This window comes from Rhea pennata, chromosome 2, assembly GCF_028389875.1.
Source record: "Rhea pennata isolate bPtePen1 chromosome 2, bPtePen1.pri, whole genome shotgun sequence".
NCBI lineage: Eukaryota > Metazoa > Chordata > Aves > Rheiformes > Rheidae > Rhea > Rhea pennata.
This window is the reverse complement of record NC_084664.1, coordinates 120,009,192-120,031,961: the sequence shown is the minus strand read 5'-3', so window position 1 is coordinate 120,031,961 and position 22,770 is coordinate 120,009,192. Positions and strand designations below refer to the sequence as shown.

The 22,770-nt window shown below is 36.5% G+C and overlaps 1 protein-coding gene across 1 annotated transcript in view; it reads right to left on the bottom strand.

The window, feature by feature from the left end:
- TPD52 (tumor protein D52) overlaps nucleotides 1-22,770 on the bottom strand; it is a 126,241-nt gene that overhangs the window by 59,440 nt on the left and 44,031 nt on the right. Inside the window, exon 6 of the mRNA XM_062570255.1 lies at nucleotides 7,476-7,657. Within this exon, the coding sequence (XP_062426239.1) occupies nucleotides 7,476-7,657 (182 nt within the window). The remainder of the gene's footprint in view (nucleotides 1-7,475; nucleotides 7,658-22,770) is intronic.

The following is a 22,770-nucleotide window of genomic DNA, read 5'->3' as shown; positions in this document are numbered from 1 at the left end:
GTTCAAACTCATGGATTCTCAGACGATTCCATGGAAAAAATGGAATGAAAACTATGCATGAATGGTCAGAAGTTGAGTTACATTCAAGTGTCAAAGTTCAGTATGGGGACTTGCAGGTTTGACCAATTACATCTTGCTCTACTGTGCTTGGGTATGCTGTTCTTTACTTTTATTCTCGTCATGTTTCACAGGTTTTCCTTTGGAGAAGCTGGAATGCAGGATAAAAGATGGAAAACTAAAAGACTTACCAGATACAGTAAGAGGAGGTAATGAAAAATAGGTGAAGAGAGAGCAACAAAAAGGACTACACTGTCACACATGTTATGGTGTGGCAGTTACAGCAGTTTTTTGTAGGAAAAAAAAATTAAAGTAGAATGTACGAGAAAGAGAGTCAAACTCTTAGGATCAAAAAGAAAACAGGGACCTGGAAGGCTGGCATTATGCTCCGAGGTCTCGCCAAAGCAGAAGCAACAATGAAGACAACAGATGTGTGGTCACAGTGGCAAACTTCTGCCTAATATTGCTATGAACTTTAAAATAAGGTGCAAGTTTAAGTTTAAAAATAACTACAATCTGCACTTTACAATGAATACAGTGATCCACACATGCTGTATGAACAAATGACTGGAAGCGTAAGAGAAAATTATTTTCTCCACCTCTCTGACTGCCTGTTAGTAAGACCAGGCTTCTGTGGGATACTTCTGAATACATTATATTAGAGTACCTCTTTCCAGTAGGATAAATTACTCAGTTTGCATGGGTTATGAATGGCACTACAGCTAATTAATTGCTGAAGTCAGATGATCTCTCTAGCTGTATCTGGGGCACAGAAACAGTGATCAGTCTACTTACTAGTCTGCCATGCACCACTAAAAAGATCCTGCTCAGCTGCAAAACTTGCCATACGCTCTCTTCCGCCTGCTTAACTGGCAGAAAAACAGGATTTACTTTACAGTTCCAGCTAACAAAAACTGTTAAGTATTCTGTAACTCTTTATACGCATGATACTATAAGAGTTAAAATAATCATTATAGTGAAAGCAAGTTATACTTAAAATTTTCTTCTCTGGCCAAAATGGATGCTGTCTTCTTTTTCTAAGGTTACTGATGAATCAAGTAGCTACCACTGATCAAGTGAAAAATAAATCTTGAAATAATTTTACTAAGAAAAACCACTAACAAAAGAAAAGTCACAAAGCATTAAATAGATTAATGAAGCTCAGTCAACAGGAGTACTTGCACAACACCATTAGTTATTAAAAAAGGCTGGCTCCTGCCAGTTGTCTGGTCTTTGCATAATTTCCAAGTAAAACATTAGAAAGGTTATGTCTTTATCACTGTCTCTTTAAACGCTTCCACAGAATTTACCACATAGAGACAACTTTCCTTGTGTAAACACCTTGGGCTCAAAAGGTAACCTACTCTGTGCTTTGTGCGAGGCAGCTTACTCTACTTGAAACACACACTAATTGTAAAAGACTCATAATGGAGTAGTTAACTCCACATTCACCCTCTAGCCTAATGCGCAGTAACTTTGTTGAATACACAGTACCTAACTGGAGCTAAACCAAACATTGTCTTATCTGCATGGGAAAGGGCTTCAGTATCTTTCTCCAAATACAGCTGTTAAGTTTTTTGGATTTTTTGAAACATTTTTTTAAATCTTATAGAATATTTTGAAGTTTCACTTGCCACTAACTAAAAGAAAAAAAAAAAAAAGACAGCCTTAATAAAATTAGTCTACTAGAAAAAAAAGCCATTTATTTGAATTCTACTTCTCCATTATCTACAAAATATTTTTAAAATAGGAAAAAAAAGCAAAATTTTAAGATGTTTCCCAAATAAAATTCACCTTGGAAACCATTCAAACGACATAAATATTTTGACACAATTTAGAGAAAAAACATTAGGTAATGTTTAATGGTGCTCATTAAACTGTCACGTTCTAAATCACAACTAGCATCATATGATTTCTTCCCTCGCAACTATTTCAGTCTGGCAAATACGAGCTGTATAAAAGGTGTTAAGTAAAATTGCCACAGGATATACTGGAAATCCCTGCACCAGTTGTATTCTCAAACATAAGGGAAGTGTCTTTCTGATCCTATAGCCTGATTATACTGGAGTTGCTGCAGGGTTACAGCAGTCTTTGAAAATAAAGCTTCATTACTCTGGCATGGGAAGGTACAGTTTAATCCTCTTTGGAAGCTGGTCCTACAATCCTGCATTTCAGAAAACTGCCGAAAGCCATTGTACTTTTACTGGGAATTGGTCGCTAATGGTGCAGACCAAGCAACAGGCAGTGTCAGCACTCCCCCTTCCCACACTTTGATTTTTAAAAATTCCATCCGATAATGGCAGAAACAGGTTGTAACAACACCCTTCGCCATGGATGAAAGTATTACTCTTGGAGATCTCAGACAGATGGTTTCTTCTTTAATGCTTTATTTCCACAACATGTGAAAAGAAAAAACAACAACAACAAAAAAAGGAAACAAACACCACTTTTTTCCTCTCCACTATTTGAAAAGTTATTTTATCCATATTTTTCTAGAGACCCTTTCTTCTGTTCATATAGATGCTGGGTAATTAGAAATTCATTATACATTGTTGGCATGACACTGATCTAATGCATTAAAATGAATGCATCAAGAAACATGTTTCTAACATTTATGGTTTATTTTCACATATTAAAAATGATCCTGCAATCGTGCAGATAATAAATAAATCCCAAACCACAATCTGCTGTTGATACTTACATGCAAATACATCCTCGCCTGACTCCAACAATATTTTACCAACACTCTCTTTGGTCTCTAAGCAACCTGACCTATGCTTCCGATCTCAACATAACGAATACTGATAATGAAATGTTTTCCAAAACTATGAAATAGTTTTTCCAGTGAGTATAGAAAAGAAAGATACAATCAGCAAAAAGCAAGAGGAAATAGCTAGCAGGTTTCTAGCCTTCAAATCCTGAATCAGTTTCAACTTTATATCATTACTGTTCTAAACAGTTTCTGCTTATTTATTTTCAAAAAGGTTGAGATTTACTTTAGAAGAACAGGCAGAAAAATGTATTTTAGGTAAGTACTTCAAATTTTTCACCCCAGAAACATTTTCTGTAGCTGCTGTTCTACCTAGGACAGTATTGAGAACAAAATCTTTTCATATTGCCATGTAGTAGTTGAACTCCAGGAAATCAGAACCAGGAAGATTAGGCCTAGCAGCTTGTTAAAAAGAATCAGCTTTCCAGACCAGAACCCCCAGCAAGTTTTCTTCTGTTTCTTTTCAAATGACTTTCTGCACTTTCAAAGAGCAAACAACACATTACATGAGAAAAAGCAAACTGGATTATAGTACCAAACAGAATAGTCTAATTCTAGTGAGAACTCCCAAACAAAGTCAAGTGTCCAAGGAAGGCACGCATCCTTACAAAGATGCCTTCTCACTTAATTAGTAAGAGAGGAGTTTTGTTTTTCCCTCACTATAGATTCTAGAATAACATTTTAGTGGAGTTGCTGAACACCTGAAAAGACACCACAGTTAAAAACCAAATATCAGCATTAAAATACAGGTAACTAGGACAGCTACGCTCTCAAGACTGACTTCGCATCATGGTATTCATGTTTGAAGATTAAATTCGATTCCTTAGTGCTGAATTGAAGGCCTTCAGGAAAGCATCTGTTATCTGTAAGCTAAAATGTCCTTTCTTCTGCTTGGCACAAATGATAAATAGTTCACAAAAAGTAAATCGTTCTACTGATAACATACAAGTAATAAGTGACTATAAAGTCACTTTAGTCAGCAAATGGATTAATCAAAAAAACAGTAACAAATTCTTACTACATTCACCACTGTAAGTTACAGATCTAAACACACACTGCAAATATTATTAGGTTACTTCTGTGTCTTGGGACAAGATACTGTGGTACTGTTTTAGTCTTTATTTTGGTTATCCAAAACTATTATTGCCTTACAAACAGAAGTCAGTTAAGGGTGCATAAACAGCCAAAGACAAAAAGCCTTCACGCTTACTAAGAGGCCGTTATATGAAAAGATTGTATTTGTTTTGATAAGGCAAACTTTAGTTTGTAAAGCAATGAACTGCTGCCATCACCAATTAAGCAGAGTAAAGTAATGGTACAAGGGGCAGCATATCCTTCCCCCTACTTTTTAAATAAGTAGAGAAATCCAAACCTCATACTATCTAAATACTATTGATACATGCAGTTAGTTTAGACAGCAGTTTTCTAATTTTGGATTATACAGTTACTTCGCAAACAAGACACTTAAAATTCACTTAGCAATGGACTGGTTCAACCATATGATATTAAGATAGCACCTCACGACAAGCTACAATCTAACAACAAATAAAAATAAAAGATTGCAACAGCATTTTTTGGTAAATCCAGTTAAAATTTTAGAAATTCCAGCCAGATTAGAAACAGATAAAATGAATTGGAAAAAAAGGGGGCAAGACTGATTTAAAAATTTTCCAATGGAAGTACTTAAATTTGAGGATTAAGTCCACAGGACTTTTAAACAATTGAGAAGTCACAGACAGGTTCAAGCTCCTGGATGTAGAAAAGGAGATTCGAATCAGTCTCCAACATCCTAGATGAATACTGTAAATCTATCAGAAATAGAGAGCATCATAATCACCACCACAACCACCACTTCCTCGATGTTCTAAGTTACGCCTGTACCATTTTGTGAACCAACTTTAGATCCAAATTTTATTTCATTAAAAATATCTAGACCATTTATTTCCCTCTCTCCACTGCCACTCAAAAGAGAGGAAAAAACGTAAGAGAACTTTATTTGAATCTACTTATTTTTTTATCATCAGAACAAACAGCCAAAAAATTACTCGCATGGATCCTCTCAGTCCCTTGTTTAGCTTCCAGGTGTTCAAAGGGCAACTTACTCTGAAATAGCTGCAGGAAGGCCTTATACTGCTCTGACAAATGCTTGGTTAGGTCTCATTTCCCACAACACCAGCGCAATGAGCACCAAAAGAAACACAGTATTATGAGACTGACAAGAGTAGAAAAGTGAAAAGAGGAGAACAGGCAGACCAACCACTTGTCTGCCTACAAGTTTTACTAGAATTAATTTCATTGAAATACATTTCTTTCCCACACTTCATCTTGTCACCCAAGTATAACAGAGCAAGACAACAAAATGAGATGCTAACAGCACACGAGGAAACAGCAAGTGCCGGGCTCTGCATTCACAAGGTGAACAAACCGCTCTTAGGAACCTAAAGACAACGCAAAAAACTGCCTGCTCCCAGAACATTGGGCAAAGCAAGCAAGCAAACATGAGACAAGATAAAGGAGGATGCACTCTATGCAAGGAAGGGGCATAAACGAATGCATCTTTACTATGAAAAATGCAGAGACACAATTGAGAGTTACGGGTGAGAATCAGAGTGGATACCAACAAAGATACTATCATGGTGGATGTCTGCCACAGACTGACTGATCAGGAGGAGGAAGTAGATGAAGCCTTCTTCAAACAACAAGAAGTCTCATGATCATAGGCTTTGATTCCCGAATTCAAACGTCCTAATGATTGCAAAAACGAAATGAATGAATGAATTTAAAAGGCAGGAATCTGTAAAAAGGTATTTTGCCAGTATATTAAAAACTAAATGTTAGTGTATCCTGAAGACAAATTAAATAGACCAGAAATTTTTTATTGTTCGTAAAGATCAACTGCATGGGAAAGCAAGGTGTTATTGTGAGGAATCAAACACCAGTTTAAAGCTATATTTGAAAGGAAATGTAGCATCTTATTAATTCTGTAGATATACTGTACACAGTATCTTTAAATAATACATAATGAGAAAATGTTAAGGAGGGAGTTTCAAAACCTTATAAATGTGATTTCCACCAGATTTTTTTTCCTTGCTTATCTTTTACCGTTTTTTATTGAATCCGCAAGCACAATAGTTCTAGTTCAGAACAGTGCAATAACACCAATTATCTAGTAGAACAAAATTAATACAAATAAAATGCAAACTCCATGGCCTGTCATCTCGTGTACATTTTTTAGCTTAAGATGGTTCCTGTCCCAGAAGGCTTACCATTCAGATGGGATTGAAGTTATATATTCACAAAATCTCCAAATATTTCAATAATGGTCATTTTAACAACTGAGATGACAATAATTTATCCCGTCTTCAGTGTCAAAATACCTACTGGTCAGAAGGTCAAACCTACTGTACAAGTGTAAATGAGACAAGAGACAGAGGTCTCTCTTCAGGAAAATTCTAAAACTAAAAAGCAGAGCTCCCTCTCCATTGCAGCTGCTGCAGAGTTTGCATCTAGCATGTTGTGTTTGCACTCAATTGGAGCTCTCCTCCTATAATCAGCCTCCAGTATTCATTTGTATCTCAAAGCCTCAGCTTCAGCTTAGTGCTAAAGGAAAAAAAATAAACTTGATCAAATCATTAAAAGACATCTAAAAATCTAACTGCTATATCAACACTTAAGACACCCACTGGATAGACACCTGTGGATCTAACAATATTCCTCAACCTCCTGAGCTGCTCTTGAAAACTGGCCCTGCACTACTCTTCTTTCTCATTACCTTGTGGTTTTGGATATTCTCCCTCAGGAAAGCTCCCGGATTCGTTCTAGTTATGAACTAGATAGGGCAAAAAGCTTGCCTCTGCAGACTCAAGAAAACAATAATGAATTAGTCAGCATTCTGTTCACATTTGTAATGCTCTCTTCCTGAAAAATCACAGAGGAGAGGCTTCTCCTCCTAAAAAGAAATATTAAGTCTATTTTACAGAAGAGACGGATTAGATTTACTACTTTCACCATAAAAAGCTCACATTTGTTTTAGAGCTAACAGCTTAAGCTCAGCAGATTTTATCTGTAATTGGAGCAGTATTATAACTAAGTTTCTTTAACACTGAATCTAAAATTAGAAAAATGTACTCATGCTTAAGAAGGAAAATAAAAATTAGCTGTGTTGAATCAAATAGCAACAAGACAAATCCTACATGAACACAATGTCAGATTCTGTAACAAAATTATTCAGTCCAACTACTCATTACCAATTTGCAGCCAATATGCATTTCAAAGGGGAAGAAAAATTCCGAGCAGTTGCATATTCAAATGAATACAAAATAGAAAATACCAGCAAACGACTTCAGACCCACTATTAGTGTTTTGCAAACAAATCACACTTTAAACAAAAGTAACTTGCTTTGGCCTTTGTAAGTTGCCACAACATAGGTAACAGTAATGCAAACCTGTAAAAGAATTTGCATTCAATAAAATGATTTCTGAGCTAAGCAGGTCTGTCGTAATACATTCATTCAGCATGACATTTTAACTTCCATAGTTTAAACCATAAAATTTATAAAACTCACTCCAAAAGACTGAGTCCAATTATCTAACTATTTTAGTTTCTCCTTCACATATTTTAATTGCTTACCACAACTTTATTACTTACTTTCCATCTAATTCCGGTCTTTTGCACACACAGTGAAACTTGCCACCAAAATCTATATAAAGATCATCATCCACAGTATGGAATATTTGACCAATGGCAATTTTATCTTTGGCAGGTCCCAGCTGAATTAAAGGAGAGCGTCTCAACATAGATGCAAAGGATTCCCGTTTCTCTGAAGGAACCTACAACAGAAGCACATGTTTTACAAAACATGCCATCTGAAGAAGAAATTTAATAAAATTTATATCACATAAATAGGCTCCATTCACTAAATTACAAGTCAAGATTTCATGCATCTGGACCATTTTCAGTAAGTCTTCAAGGGAAGCATCTTTCAGATCTGGTATACTTCTCCATTCCAAAACATTCTACACATTAAAAGCAAAGTTTTTATTAATTCAGTCACACAAAAGGTAACACTCAGCACCTTCAGAATCTTCTGAAAACATCTCCAGTTCTGTTATTGAGTAGGCAAATTGATTTAAAAGCACATTCACAATATTAGGATATAATTCTGCAAAGAATTTATCTCAATCTTTTTATCTTCAGTGAGGAAAAAAGAACAGAATTAGGACCTTGTTGCTATTCATGAAACTATTTAATAATGAACAATATTTAAATCTTAATTTTACAGAACAAATCTATTTTGCCAAAGCAACAGAAGTGGAATGTTCACACAAGACTTATCTCTAATACATAGAAGAAAATATTCAAAACCTTCAATTTTCTCACTTTCAACTCTACAACTTTGAACAAAGTATTTTAATCCAGTAACTAAATAAACAAAATAAAATGCCAGTTTATTCCCATAAAGCCTTGGAAAATGGAATAACACAAATCCTCCTATCCTCCTTCATGGAAACATCTTTCTTCTCCCTGACCTGTGAAAGACTATCATAAGTCTCCCGTTACATGTTAGATTAAAATATCCAAGTATAACAAAGTGAAACTCATATACCTTCCTATAATATACTAAATTTGACTGCTTTTCAGGATTATCACTTTTGAAACACAATTGGTAAAAAACAGCCTTCTAGCAGGTCAAAGGCAACAAACATTTTGGAAGCAATGAATACCTGAAATCAAAATATGAAGAAAAACATTTTACAGACGAATAACCAAATTCACAAAAAGTGAATCTATTAGTTTTCTCAAGTATTCAGAAGTAATTAACTGGAGAGAATAATTATTCCATGCAAAATTACAAACTGTATTCAAACCAGTGTAAGAACAAAGCAGAACAAAATAACCAAGCAATGGTTTAAAGATTTGTTTGCTACAAAATAAAACTCTTCCAGTAATTTACTACAAATTACCAGAAAATCTCAAAGAAAAGAAACACTAATGAGAATTCTCATGATGATTACTATTTCCATTAAGTTAATCCAATGACTGAAGATGTTCAGCACAGCATGTGAATTTGGTAGGGATTCATGGGCACTCAATTTCATATTCACAATTCATGACCTTGTAGGCTTTGCTCAGCAGACAAGGACTTGGAGCTGAATTCACAGCATGTGCAAGCTTAACGAAATTTTATCTGCCTCATCTGCGAGGAAGTGCCAGCAATTCAAAAATTGTATACAAAAGATTTATAGATTTTCTTAATACTTATTATGCCCTCAGAGTATAGTCTCATACAGACTATGTCTGCTAATTTTCCATGATGTTCCAGTGCTCAGCAGTGGGCATCAATTACATTGTGCTGAGGATAACCAAATGATCAACTGAAGTATGAACAATAATATATTTTAGCCAGTCCAGGAGACTGCAATACACAAAAGCAAAAGCCAAAACACTTAGAATTTCTTTCCTTCCTGATTTAAGCTATTTAAAATGGAGTATCTATATGTTATTTAAATCTAAGAATCAACACCATGTCTTCTTGGAGAGCAGAGGAAAGACATCTCGTATCTCCCAACAGATTTACCAAATTTGACAGAATTGAGAAAACAATCAAAAAACCACCACACATTCTCCGAGACTAATCTAAACAGATGCTGGAGAAACATCTGTATTGTAAATGAACAGAGAATAAAGTCATCATTTTCTTTTGTACATTTAGAAACTTTTATTCTTGGGGAAGTCATAACAAAAGATAGTTTTGAATTCCAACTTTGCTGGAGCAAACAAACAGCATGGTTGTTCCAATGTGACAAAATCTCAGGAATTATAAATCTCACAGTAAATCTGCTGCTTCAGAAACTGGAACTGTTAATTATAGCATCTCAATGACAAAGACTGAGCAAAATGCTTTCAAACATACATACATACTTTATATGTAAGTATATAAATGTAAATATATGCATCTATTACAAGAAGAAAAGTAGCCAGTAGTGGTGATCCACAAACACAGCAGTAGGATTTCATACAGGAGACCTAGGATCAAATTAGCTTTTGAACCCAGGAATGCACAAATACAGTCTAAATTCAAACACACAAAAATTAATTGTATACGATGCTCTTCTCAGTGCTTCAAGAATAAATGCAAAATCAGAGAAGCAATAAGAGAATATATTTAAGTAAGATACCATAGGAATTGAGGAGGCAGCAGCAATTTATATGTAACTATTTTAAAGTATAAGCCACACAAACTTGAAAAAAGAGCAAAAAACAAACCAACCACAAACACACACCACATACACCCTTCAAAATGAATACTCCTTCAAAACGACCCAGCCTGGGCAAAAGATTATGTCTATCCTCATATTGAGGCATGTTAAAAGCCTGTTATAAGGAAAACTGAGAAATAAATCCTTGTCATTGTTTGCTGAGGTACAATCGGGGGGGAGGGTTAGGAGAGGTTTCAGTGGTTTTTCCACTGATTTCCTCATTAAGAAATCACTGAAGTTTTCCGAATCACCCTTGGAATCCAACTACTTGCCCTTGGAAAGTAAGAAATACTGTTCCATCATCCTGTACACTTACTAACGTTGTTTTTAAAGTTTTATCTCATCCTAGTTATATCTTAGCACTCAATGCCAACTACAAGGGTTAAAAACAGCAAAACTCCCATTTCCAAGTTCTTTTGCTGATTGTTTGATTCCCCACTTCCCTCAATATCATTATCCCACTTTATATTCTTCACTCTTGGCCTAATTTGATTTGTCTGAGGAAGATGACGACAGTGAAAACAATCATTCAAAAAGCTGCAGCAGGAATGTTCATAGCTCAGGAAGCAGCTGAGTGCTAACAAAAAAATCAAAATTTCCAAGAATTAATATCAGTGACGTTAAGTCTCTGCATGCAGAGACTAAATACGTAGTCTAAAAACACAAGGACAGCCTACATGATGTTGAAGATGGAGAGGCAACCGCTATTTACTTTCTTTTAAGGATACTCTTCCACTGATCTAGTTCCCAAATTACATCACCACAGGAGCAGGTGAGTGCCAGGAACCACAAAAGAGAGTGCACAGATACTGCTTGAGATCAGTTTTTTTTCTCCCTAATTTGTGAAGACAGACACATTAACACGCTATGGATTTCCTGCTTTTTTCACCCCCCAAAACAGGCCATGCTAGTTACTAGTATTACTCTCCTGTATCTCCCTGGGTAGGAAAAACAGACATTAAGCTCTCCAACATACAAACTTGCCTGTGAAATAGTCTCTGTACAAAACACATAAGTGCTTTCCTTAAACACTGACAGATGCCCTTCATTCCTTACTATTATGGAGATTAAAGTCAGCGAGATTTGAAAGCTAATGTACCAAGAATTCTTGGGTCATTTTTCATTGTGGACAATTTTCCAAGGGGCATCATTAATCTTTTTCAATTATATGGTTAGTTTTACAAGTCTGCAAAATTCTCTACTCTGCTTCCTAGAAGACGCTTTTCACGGAATCACAGAATCAGTAAGGTTGGAAGGGACCTCTGGAGACCATCTAGTCCAACCTCCCTGCTCAAGCAGGGTCACCTACAGCATGGTAGACAGAGTTGCATCCAGGCAGGATTTGAGTATCTCCAGAGAAGGAGACTCCACAGCCTCTCCGGGCAACCTGGTCCAGTGCTCTGTCACTCTCACAGGGAAGAAATTCCCCCTCACAGTCAGGCGGAACTGCCTGTGCTTCAATTTCTGCCATTGCCTCTTGTCCTGTCGCTGGGCACTACTGGAAAGAGTCCAGCCCCATCCCCTTGACACCCTCCCTTCAGGTACTTGTACACGTTGATAAGATTCCCCCCTCAGTCTTCTCTTCTCCAGGCTAAGCAGGTACAGCTCTCACAGCCATTCCTCATAGGGAAGATCCTCCAGTCTCCTAATCATCTTTGTGGCCCTATGCTGGACTCTCTCCAGTAGCTCCACGTCCCTCTTCTACGGCAGATCCCAGAACTGGACACTGAATAGAGGGGCAGGATCACCTCCCTCGACCTGCTGGCAATACTATTCCTAATGCACCCCAGGATATCATTGGCCTTCTTGATCCAGAAGGCCCAGATCCTTCTCTGCAGAGCTGCTTTCCAGCAGGTCAGCCCCCAGCCTTTACTGGTGTATGGAGTTATTTCTTCCTAGATGCAGACTCTGCACTTGCCCTTGTTGAACCTCAGGAGGTTTGTCTCCACCAAATCTCCAGGCTGTCCAGGTCTCTCTGAATGGCAGCACAGCCCTCAGGTGTATCAGCCACTCCTCCCAGGTTGGTATCATCGTCAAACTTGCTGAGGAGGCACTCTGTCCCCTCATCCAGGTCATTGATGAAGAAGTTGAACAGCACTGAGCCCTGGGGAACTCCACTAGCCACTGGCCTCCAATTAGACTCTGCACCACTGATGACAACCCTCTGAGCTCTGCCTTCCAGCCAGTTCTCAATCCACCTCACAGTCCACTCGTCTACAACACTTCCTGAGCTTGCCTAGGAGGATGTTATGGGAGACAGTGTCAAAAGCCTTGCTGAAGTCAAGGTACACAACTGCTCTCCCCTCATCTACACAACCTGTCATGCCATCATGGAAGGCTATCAGATTGGTTAAGCAGGATTTCCCCTTGGTGAATCTATGCTGGCTACTCCTGATCACCTTTTCCTCTATATGCTTGAAGATGACATCCAGGATGAGCTGTTCCATCCCCTTTCCAAGGATGAAGACGAGGCTGACTGGCCTGTTGCTCCCTGGGTCCTCCTTCTTGCCCTTTTTGAAGACTGGAGTGACACTGGCTTTCTTCAGTCCTCAGGCACCTCTCCAGTTCTCCATGACCTTTCAAAGATGATGGAGAGCAGCCTGGCAACAACATCCGTCAGCTCCCTCCTTTTCAAGAGTGTGAACATCTAATAGCATACAAGAATTCTCAAAACACTGCCACCAAGAATACTTCTGTGGACAAGTTAGTAACAGAAAGTAAGCTAAAATACATTTTTTTCTTCCTAGCTTTCCACATAACCTAAGGGAGTTCGCATTAGACAGCAGTTTGTCTCAAGCTTCTTTAAAAGATTAAATTCCATTTTGAAGGGTTTTCCCCCTCAGCGATTTCTAAATCTTCTTAATTGCATTTCATACTGTGGCCTCAGAAAAAAACAATAAGACAACGTGATAATATGGCAATACACTCTCAAAGAGTGTTGTCCATGCAGCTGTGATACACAATGTATCAGTATGTGTCAAGCTGAAAAAGTTACAGAACATCACAAAATTCAGAAGAACAAAGGGTACATTCTTTTCAAGTACTTGAAGCATGAATTTTTTTTTAATGCCTATTTGATTTTCCTTCTGATTTCTAGGGTTTAAAGTTGTTCACAACTATTTGGATGCCTTCCACTTTTTGTGCACATAGTTCAATAAAAGAAGGTAGCTCTTTCAAGACCTGAATATTCTACAAGGCAATATATATTTAACAGAGGAAAAAGTTACAGATTTAAACCCAATAAGATCCAAAGGAAAGAAGCAACTCCAATGGAGGAAATTACTACACAATTTCTGGAGCAAAGCCTATGACTGTACAAGCAGGGTGGTCCTATCCCACCCAAGGAGCAACAGGTCTTAAAAACCCTAGCTACATGCTTTACGTTTGCTTGCAAAGACAAGTAGCATGCATACTGGAATGTGTGTGATACGGATGAGACATGGATAAACGAGATGAGAGACTGCTAATCAGACTGCTACAGTTAGGGAGTGAATGACATATAAACGTCAAGCAGCATGAAAAATGCAGTCTCTTGTAACTACGGAATTAGTCTCCTCAGTACTGTCGTTCAAGGCCAGACAGATTTTTCTCCCTCAAAGTTAGCTACCAAAAACAACAAAATAGGACAACAAATTTGCAATAGCAAGTTAACCCAATGCCAGCATGGCTAACAGCACAATGGCTTGAAGACTATTCCAAACTTGACTGAACAAGGCCCTGAGCAGCCTGACCCAAGGGGCCAGAATGGACAACCTTCAGGGGACCAACTTGTATTACTTCAGTAATACTTCAGTACTTTTCACAGTACAAAATAGGGAAGGCAGGTTATTGTAAAGGGTGATACAATACAAGTACTCTTCTCTGAGCTGTTATATTGGTAAGGTACATACTTCAACAACCAAGTAAGTTCATTCCTATCTACTAGCCCACTAACCCTTATTTTTCCATTCATAGCAACTATTAAAAATGTACCGTTACTTATATCCAAGTCTAAATTGCAAATCTCTCTAGTGTGATTTTACTATATATAAAAAAAATAAATGCAACAAGCTCTACTTTTTGCGAAGATATCTTCCTCTTTGAAATCAACTCTACCCCTCAAAGAACAAGCCAGGCATTTATTCCAAAACTAGTAATCTTTGCAGTTCTTATTACAATCTTCAAGTAATATGAATTGTAACTGGAGTCTACAATGTTATAACATGTTTGGCTCAAGTACTTTAAATCAAACATTGATTTCGCATAAAAATCTCACCTTAAAGCCAACAGGAGCAGCACAAACAGATTTAAAGACAATATAGTGCAAAATCTGAAGCCCAACTTACTTTAGGGTGAGGGGCTATTAAGTAGAATTACAAGTATTACAAACTCCAGAGTTCTCCTAAACCCAAAGGACAAGCAAACCATTTTCATCACCATTTTTCCCTTGCATATTTAAGTTCTTCCGAGACTTAATGTAAAGAGCCAAGGATATCACTGAGAGGACTAATATATGATAAGTGACTGTAACTTCAACAAGTAAGTCCTACCGCAATTATGGCTCAAAGTTTTTACAACTCACTTCTCCAGGTGCTGCCTTCTTTTTATAAATTAAATTATTTGGTCTAATGATGATGATTCTTTATGGAAAAGTTCAGTCTTCCTTTTTCTTGTCTTAGAATATAATGCCTCAAATATCTCAAACTCATCTCAAAACAAAAATATGCAGCGCTCTCTCCAATAGACAAAATAAGTTCCAGTACCTTTGCCTATCACCTCCAGCTTTGAATGTTTTTGTGAATTTGTGAATTTTTTTGTGACTACCAGTAGATAGTGACTTTAGACCTTTCTTAAAGCAGAAGCTCTGCTTCCCGTAGAAACAGGAAGAAAAGTTTAGGAAAAAAAATTAATTAAGAGCTGACACTAATGTTTACCCTTCAAAATACTGTCAATCTCCAGGAAGTGCCTAACCTAGACTTCAAAAAAACAAAAGCAACAACAAAAAAAAAATTGCATCTTCAGGTTTTTTCCATTGTACAGCTATCTTCTACCAAGACCTCATTCCCTTTAAATCTGCAGATTTCTTCAGAGTTGCATTCATATCCTTCTGGACTCTTGGTCTAAAGTAGTTGTACAGGTTAGCAAACATGGGACAAAAATGCTCCCATCAGCCTGCTTTGGCTCTTTAGCACTCTCAAGCCTACACAAAGAACAGGCTTACCTTGAGTCATTCTTTTTCTTGGAGATATTCAAAAGCTGTCTCAGCAGGGCCCTGGGCAACCAGCTCCACGTGACCCTGCTTAAGCAGATGGCTTGGACTGGATGATCTCTAAAGGTCTAGCCTCAACCATTCTGTGATTCTGTGTTTCCTCCTTCAAATTTTCAAAATATTATCCTACGGTTTATATATGTCCCAAAATGCAGAAAATACCATCAGTAATCACATCAATATATAACATTCACTAGCTACGGTAGTACGCATGCTAATCCTTCGCAGAAGGTTTATGCCTACCATTCCTTTTATGGAGAACACTAGCTATAGCTCTGTACGCCAGAGACTCACCTGCTTGTTTATTATCAGCAAATTTATCACCAGGAAATAGAATGAAAATCTCAAATGTACTTGTACTCTGATATGGTTGTTATATAGAGTGCATGACTTGCTTAAATTTTGTACTGGGCACATCAGAAGCTTAGGGTAAAATATGGCTCCAGAACGCCACTCCAGCTTTCAGGAAAATAGTAATACAAAGAAAGGAATCATCTCTTCAGTGTGACATACCTTTTCTTCCCGATCTCTACTCTACCATTTAAAAAAAAAAAAAAAGACATAATTAAAAATATCAGATTAGTTGTTAACCTCTTGATAGGTAAACAACACTAGTCTCCAGTGGAATTAAAGATGATGATTCCCATATTTGTAGCTACTATACTGTATTCATCCATGAAGAACATATGCCATACACACTGCCACTCTGCTGACTAATAAAGGAAGATGTTTGACCACTATTTATAGCCCTTTTCAAAATCTAATGTTTAATTCTGTAACATGGAATAAGGCTAATATTAAAATACCATCTGTTACTTTTTACTAAATATTTACGGACAAAGCAGACACACAAGAAACTATGCACATAAAAACACTCGCAAAGACTATTCCTCATACAGCTCTTTATAATATAATACAAACTAAGTCACAAGTTTTAGCTAGCATACAAGTAATTAAATACAACTGCCAACAAAATGAACCTATTAAAACATGTAACAGCTCAATAAAATTCCACTTACACCTATACAATTATAATAGAAGACAGCATGAACTCAAGAGTTTTTTCTTGTAAAGTATACAGGGAGTTTTGCAATTTTTTTCATCATAATATAGTTCTTTTCCTCTCTGATTAGTGGTCTGTGGTTTTATCCTATGAAAAAAATATCAAACAGTTGAAATTCATACTATTTCCCAACTGATTCAACTTACAAGCCCAAATGGGCAACCACAAAGACAAGGAGGAGCTTTTCTGTTTCCTTAAAAGAGGGTTTTTTCATTTTATTCCAAACAAACAGATAATGATGAGGAGTTAATATATAGTTCTCCCTAATAAAGGGTTTTGAAAATGACTACTATGTAAAGTTGAAACAAAAGCAAGATTTGTGTTATTTTAATAAAATTACTGAAAGAAAATGGCGCAAAAGGGAAGCATAAAAGAAGGTCAGTTGACTTAAGCAAAAATAAAAGCAATGATTTAGGGACAAACTAAGATTGATGATTGTAAAGTCATGAAGGACAGTTCTGAAAGTCATAGGAGAAAATGGGAAAATTCCTTGCTAGAAAACAAGAGGATATTTATAAGGAACTTCATGCAATTCCTTTTCTTTGCAGACTGTTGCAAGTCCTAACTTCTGTAAGCACAGCATTGCATACAAGCTTATACTGTGATGATGAATTCTTTATAGATAAAGATTCTAATTAGTATTAGAATAAAGTAATATTAATGTCTACAATCTATACAGTAAATATCAATATAACTAAAAAAGCACTGTCTACTATCACAATAGCTTCACTGCCAAACATATTTTTTATTCTGCCTTTAAAGTCACCTTTGTTCTTCTGAACATAGAAATATGTTCTGAAGACAGGAGGACTTACCAGTTAGTAAAACAACAGTATTTCGAAAAGCACCAACAAATAAAAGCACAGTAACTCAGCGGATACCATATCGACGAAGTTCTGCCCACATCTAAGGATCTGATCTGCACCCTCAGTGGTACTGAATACCAAACTATATAGTTTTAGAACAAGCACAAATAGTGTCTGTACCTATCTTTTTTAAAGGTACATTTTGAAGAAAGTAGAAGGGAAATCACAATCATTTTTCAATAAAATATGGTACTACAAAACCAGCATTCAAGAGCACAGTGAGCACCATAAGCCTTTTCTTTGGACTTTAAAGCTTTTTGAGGGAAAAAACTTGTATTTGATGATTCAAAAAAGCAAAGGAAAAAGGTTCTTTTTGACTAGAATAATATAAAGGAGATGGACTGCTATGTTTTCGTTCTTAACTTTATTAAGTCTGTATAAACTTTCAAAAACTTCCATACTTAAGGTTTTAATTGTCCGCAGTTATTTCCCATCACAAAGAAAGATACAAGCACCCTCAAAAGAAGTGTCAAAAGCAAAACATATTCTTCAGCATTCCAATCAAAAGTGGGACATCCATACATTTTCCTCAATGCAGAGAAGAAATGTAGTTTTATTTTAAGAAAGCAAAACAAACTAATTCCTTTAGCCAAGAAGGCTGAAGGAAAAAGCTGAAATTAAGCATTTAAAAATCCCTTGGTAAGAAGTAATGACTAAGTGTTCTGGCAAAGTGTCATTTAAGTTTCACTGAAGGCAACAAGATATTTGGCAAGTGATTTGCCGTGCAAGTCCAATACTATTCTGTAAAGAACTTTTCATTAAATCCCTGCCTATTTATTTTTAAGTATCCGCAGGATCAGATTTTAAAAGTAGCACAGCTATCAAAGCTAACATAGCCTCATATTCACTACTAATTTGAAGGTAAAAGTTGACAGTGAGTTTGCTACATACAATGTGCAAGAAGCTTCAATGCTCTTGATCTGACTTCAGAGCGTACTTCAACTGAAATTTCTACGGGAGCAGCTCTCTCTCCCCTATGGAACTGCTAAAAATGCATAGCTACTCTGTAAGTCTCTTGTGCATCTCAGACAAATCAATCTGTCAGGGTTTTAGACTTAAGCTGTAAACTGGACAACTTAAAACTGCACTTACCAATCTATTTGAAGCTAGCTGAGCTTTAAGTCCACAAAAATGAAGTACAGCTTACTTTTTAATTTAGTCTTAAGCAAACTACAAAAATAATTTAAAAAACTCTAGGAAACCTCTTTTAGATAGTTACATTCAGTGGACATCCAAGATGCACTCGTAAGGCAGAAAACACCAAAATTAATCCTGAAATATAAATTTTAATGTTGCTTTCTTACATGTACATATTATGACTGATACATTTTCTAAAAAGTCCGCAGATCTCTCCAAAGGATGTGTTATGGTCCAACCACAAGCTGTTGGGCTAAGTGCAAGACTCTTTGGCTTACATTCAATGTTTTGTCAGTCATCGTCAGACTAGATAGCCACAATGATCCCTTCTAGTCTAAAAACCAAGAATTTAATTTTTAGTTACAGAACTACATATTATCCTTGTAATAATTCAGTAAGCTATGCCATTTTTCCAACATCTTATGCCAACAATAAAATCTTCAGAAACATACAACACAAAGATCTTCTTTAAAGTTAACTATTTCTCTGACTTTCACCTACAAAAAGTGGTGACTAGTCAAGAAAGGCTGGTACACAATCATCTATAAAGCTATTTTAAAATGTGCACAACGAGGAAACAATACTTTCACTTAAGAAAAAAATTTTTGTTTTGTTCAAGTTACAGTTCTTATTTACCAAGCATTCCCATCCCAAAAAGGAACAAAATGAAAAGAGCTAAGCTTCAGTTATGCTTAGAATAGGACAATTCCTATTTTGTAGCTTTACCCAAACAAACAGGGAACAAATATGGTTACAGGAAGTTTATACGGGTAATATTCATCACATTCGGCAGAAAGAATTGGAAGATTTTGCAGAGAAATTTGGCTATACACACAATTTTTAATGCCAATTCATACATACTGAAATCATACTTCTTAAAATAGTGCTTTAAAATTGTGTTTTCATTGGAGATCAAGAAAGGATTACAATTTTATTTAAAAAATAACGATTCATCATGCAACTTTCAACCATTTGAAATTAGATGTTGTTTCTTAAGACTTATCTAGATATTCTATATGAATAGTGTTTCAAACCCATGGAACAGATCAGCATAATTATTTAGAGGACTTTGTAAAGTGATATAACACATTAATAATGTCTCAGTATACTTTGTTAAATCAACTGCAGCAACACTGTTAATAAAACAAAAGTAATTGTTTTTTTAATTAACAGGCTACCTAACTTCCTGTATCTTTGAACAAATGCATTGCTATCACAGTAAATCTGTCTGACCATTAGCAGAAGTGCCAAAGATATATTTAGATTTGTCTGTATCCAGATTTTTCTGTATTATATACAGAGATACACACATAAATTTAAAGCTATATGTTTTTTTCCGGTGACTTGTTTAAGCAACTGTGCTTAGAAGGAATAGCATAACAAATACCACAGATGAGTACATCTGGGGAGGGGAAAGCCGTAGCAGCTGGATCAAAACAAAAGCAAGCATCTATAGTTGCTTCTAGACTCTTTTCTGAAAGATCTCACAAGATAAAAAATTGCCTTTTAAAAATATTAGAAAGCAGTAAAGTCACTAAGGATTCCCTGTCACTGGCAGACTCAATGCCAACTTCCTTGTAAAAAGATAATGCAAAAACTGCAAAGCTTTGTTTTGAAACATTTTTTTTCAAATGCAATTTAGAAAATATGCTGCTTACTAGCCAGAAGGATCATTTTCTAACATTAAACTACATATTTTGTAACATAAAATTATATAATTTGATTACAACCAAACTGTTTATTTTATTAAATTTAAATAAAACCTACATATAATTAAAAATATGAAATCTTTATCTATATCTTTCTTTCAAAGATTATTTTATAGCAAGAACATTTAGAACATCTTGATAGTATCGATTCTAGATTAACAAAACATTAACTTTTCAAAGAGGAAGGAAAAAACAGATGAAAACAATGAGGTGAAGAATACAGCACAGATGAAAGTAAACTGATGTTCTACTTTAATATATGGAGAGACAAATCTTACTGCAATTACTGCATCATCAGCAAGAAAAGAAAAATTCAGACCACTGAAAATTATCTAAACATCTTTTCTACTTCACGTAAAATATGGAGAGGGAAGAAAATCCCAAGAGTTGATATCTGGATCACCTGAACTTGTATGTCCATGGCTTTTTGCGTTCCTCTCAGCTGTTCCCCAATTTATGCATATTCGTCCCTCATCCCTGCACCAGTTCCTGGAGGACCTGGGATCAGCTATGCAAACAGTAAGATCTCCACCAACCCAGCATGTTGCCAGCCACCCACAGAAATACAGCAAACATCAGGTTACCTGCAGGTGGGAGCATTCCCAAAGTAACAGCTGGCAGAACACCCAAAAGGTCTAACTCTTCCTTGCAGTTTCATTCTGAGCAGAGATCATCCAGTCTATAAACTCAGGAAAAGTGGGTGATTCACGGATTGTGTCAAGGAGAAAATTTTAACAGAGCAGTCACCGAGTCCAAAAAACAACGTTTCAAGCCCAGCATCTACCTGTGCAGCTAGACGGTTTAGACAGAACTCCAGATTAATTTTCTGAGCAAAGACACGTCCATGTCCTTGCATTTTAGGGACAGCAGCAATCTCAAACAGCAACCTGAATGCAAGGAGGCAGGGGTATCTTGGTTCATGCCTCTCCACCTCAAGTGGATGGCAAGCATACTTTCCAGTTCTAGCATCAGACCTATACACTAGACCTATCAATTAGATTTGTTCCTAGACCACACCAAAAAAATCCCTACCATCTGTAGCTACACAAACACTGCCTGCCGTGCAGCATTATCATCAGTTATCAATGCAGCTTCATCATCTATCACTATTCTGCACCTTCCAAAGAGACTTTTTTTCAGGCTTCTCAAGGACAGGGTGCTGTTTCAACACACATGGTGAGAGAATTAATTGGGATCTGCCACATTACCAGTGGATGTAAATATCCTGTTGATAACAATAACTAGGAAGAACTAAATCCCAATTTAACCTTTACATTATGGTTCCTTTCTCCAGACATCTCACATGAAGCTAATCAAAATCCGCCAAATGATGCAGTCTGCATTTATTTACTTTTCTGAATGAGCCACAGGCCTCTCTGTGACACCAGTAGTCCCAAGACAGTTTGCATTTTAGGATGCTATCTTTTGACAGACAGTTACCAAAGGCATGTTGCATACGCCTACCACTCACAGCAATGCCCAAGCGATCATTCATAGACTTGGAGCTATCCGAAGCAGTAAGTTCCGGAAAACTGCAATCCATTTCTTACCTGCTATGGTCTGCCTCACGCTGAGGACACAGCTTTGCAAGGTGCTATGGGTCTTAACACACAGCACATTGCAGAGCCACTACTCTCTATTACAACTCTGCACAATTTTACCATGTTATAATTATACACGTCTTCAAGAGGAACAACACACATCAGATCTCTGCAGTCTACCAAGAACATCCAGAGTCCCAACTTCTTCATTTCAGAGATTGTTGCTGAAATACCATTTCATTGTTACAAAATTCTACTATATATACCATAAGCTGAGTACCTCATTCAACACATCCAACCAGGCCCACAGCTGGAACTGACCAAAGTCAGAAGAACCAAGTTTTGGTGTCTCAAAGTGCTCACTGGTTAAAACCATTCCCTCAGAGAAACTTCAAAAAGATAAATAAGTTCATTCCCACCATAAGGCAAAACAACTCTCAGAGCGGATACAGTTGACAAGGTGCTGAGAACTCTGCAACACAGTCCTGGTCTAGGCATGAACCTGGATCTGCATGCGTTCACAGCATAGCTGGGGTAGACATATGCTAAGCTTCTCAAATGCAGTCTTACAAACAGATAAAGCAAGCCAAGAGAAACTTCCAAATAAAGAAAACTCATTCTAGCTCCTGCAAATTCCACAAAAGGCAAGCTGTGTTCCTAGCTAGTCAGTAGTTTCAGTTATTTGAATGCTGGCCAGAAGGTAATCTGTGTAAACGAGAATAAAAGCTCTAGGCTTGGTGCGCGCATATATATATATATATATGTATATATGTATATATATATATATATATATATATATGTAAATGCTATTACACTTGCAATCAAAACAAAAATGTTTTCAAACGATCTATTTGTTAACACTGTTAAAGAAATTCATCCACACAGAGATTAGAGATGCCTTAATAAATATTAGTGATGTGAAAATGCCCTATTTTCTACCAAAAAAAGATTTTTGTTCTCAAATATCTGCAATTTCAATACAATTAAGTTCATGTCTTCTACATGTTATCTAAGGCAGAAAAACAGATTAAGAGAAATATTTCTCATCAATAATTACTTTAAATAGAATTCTGAATTATGCTATGCTTTATTTCAAACCATTCAGTGTTACACACTATT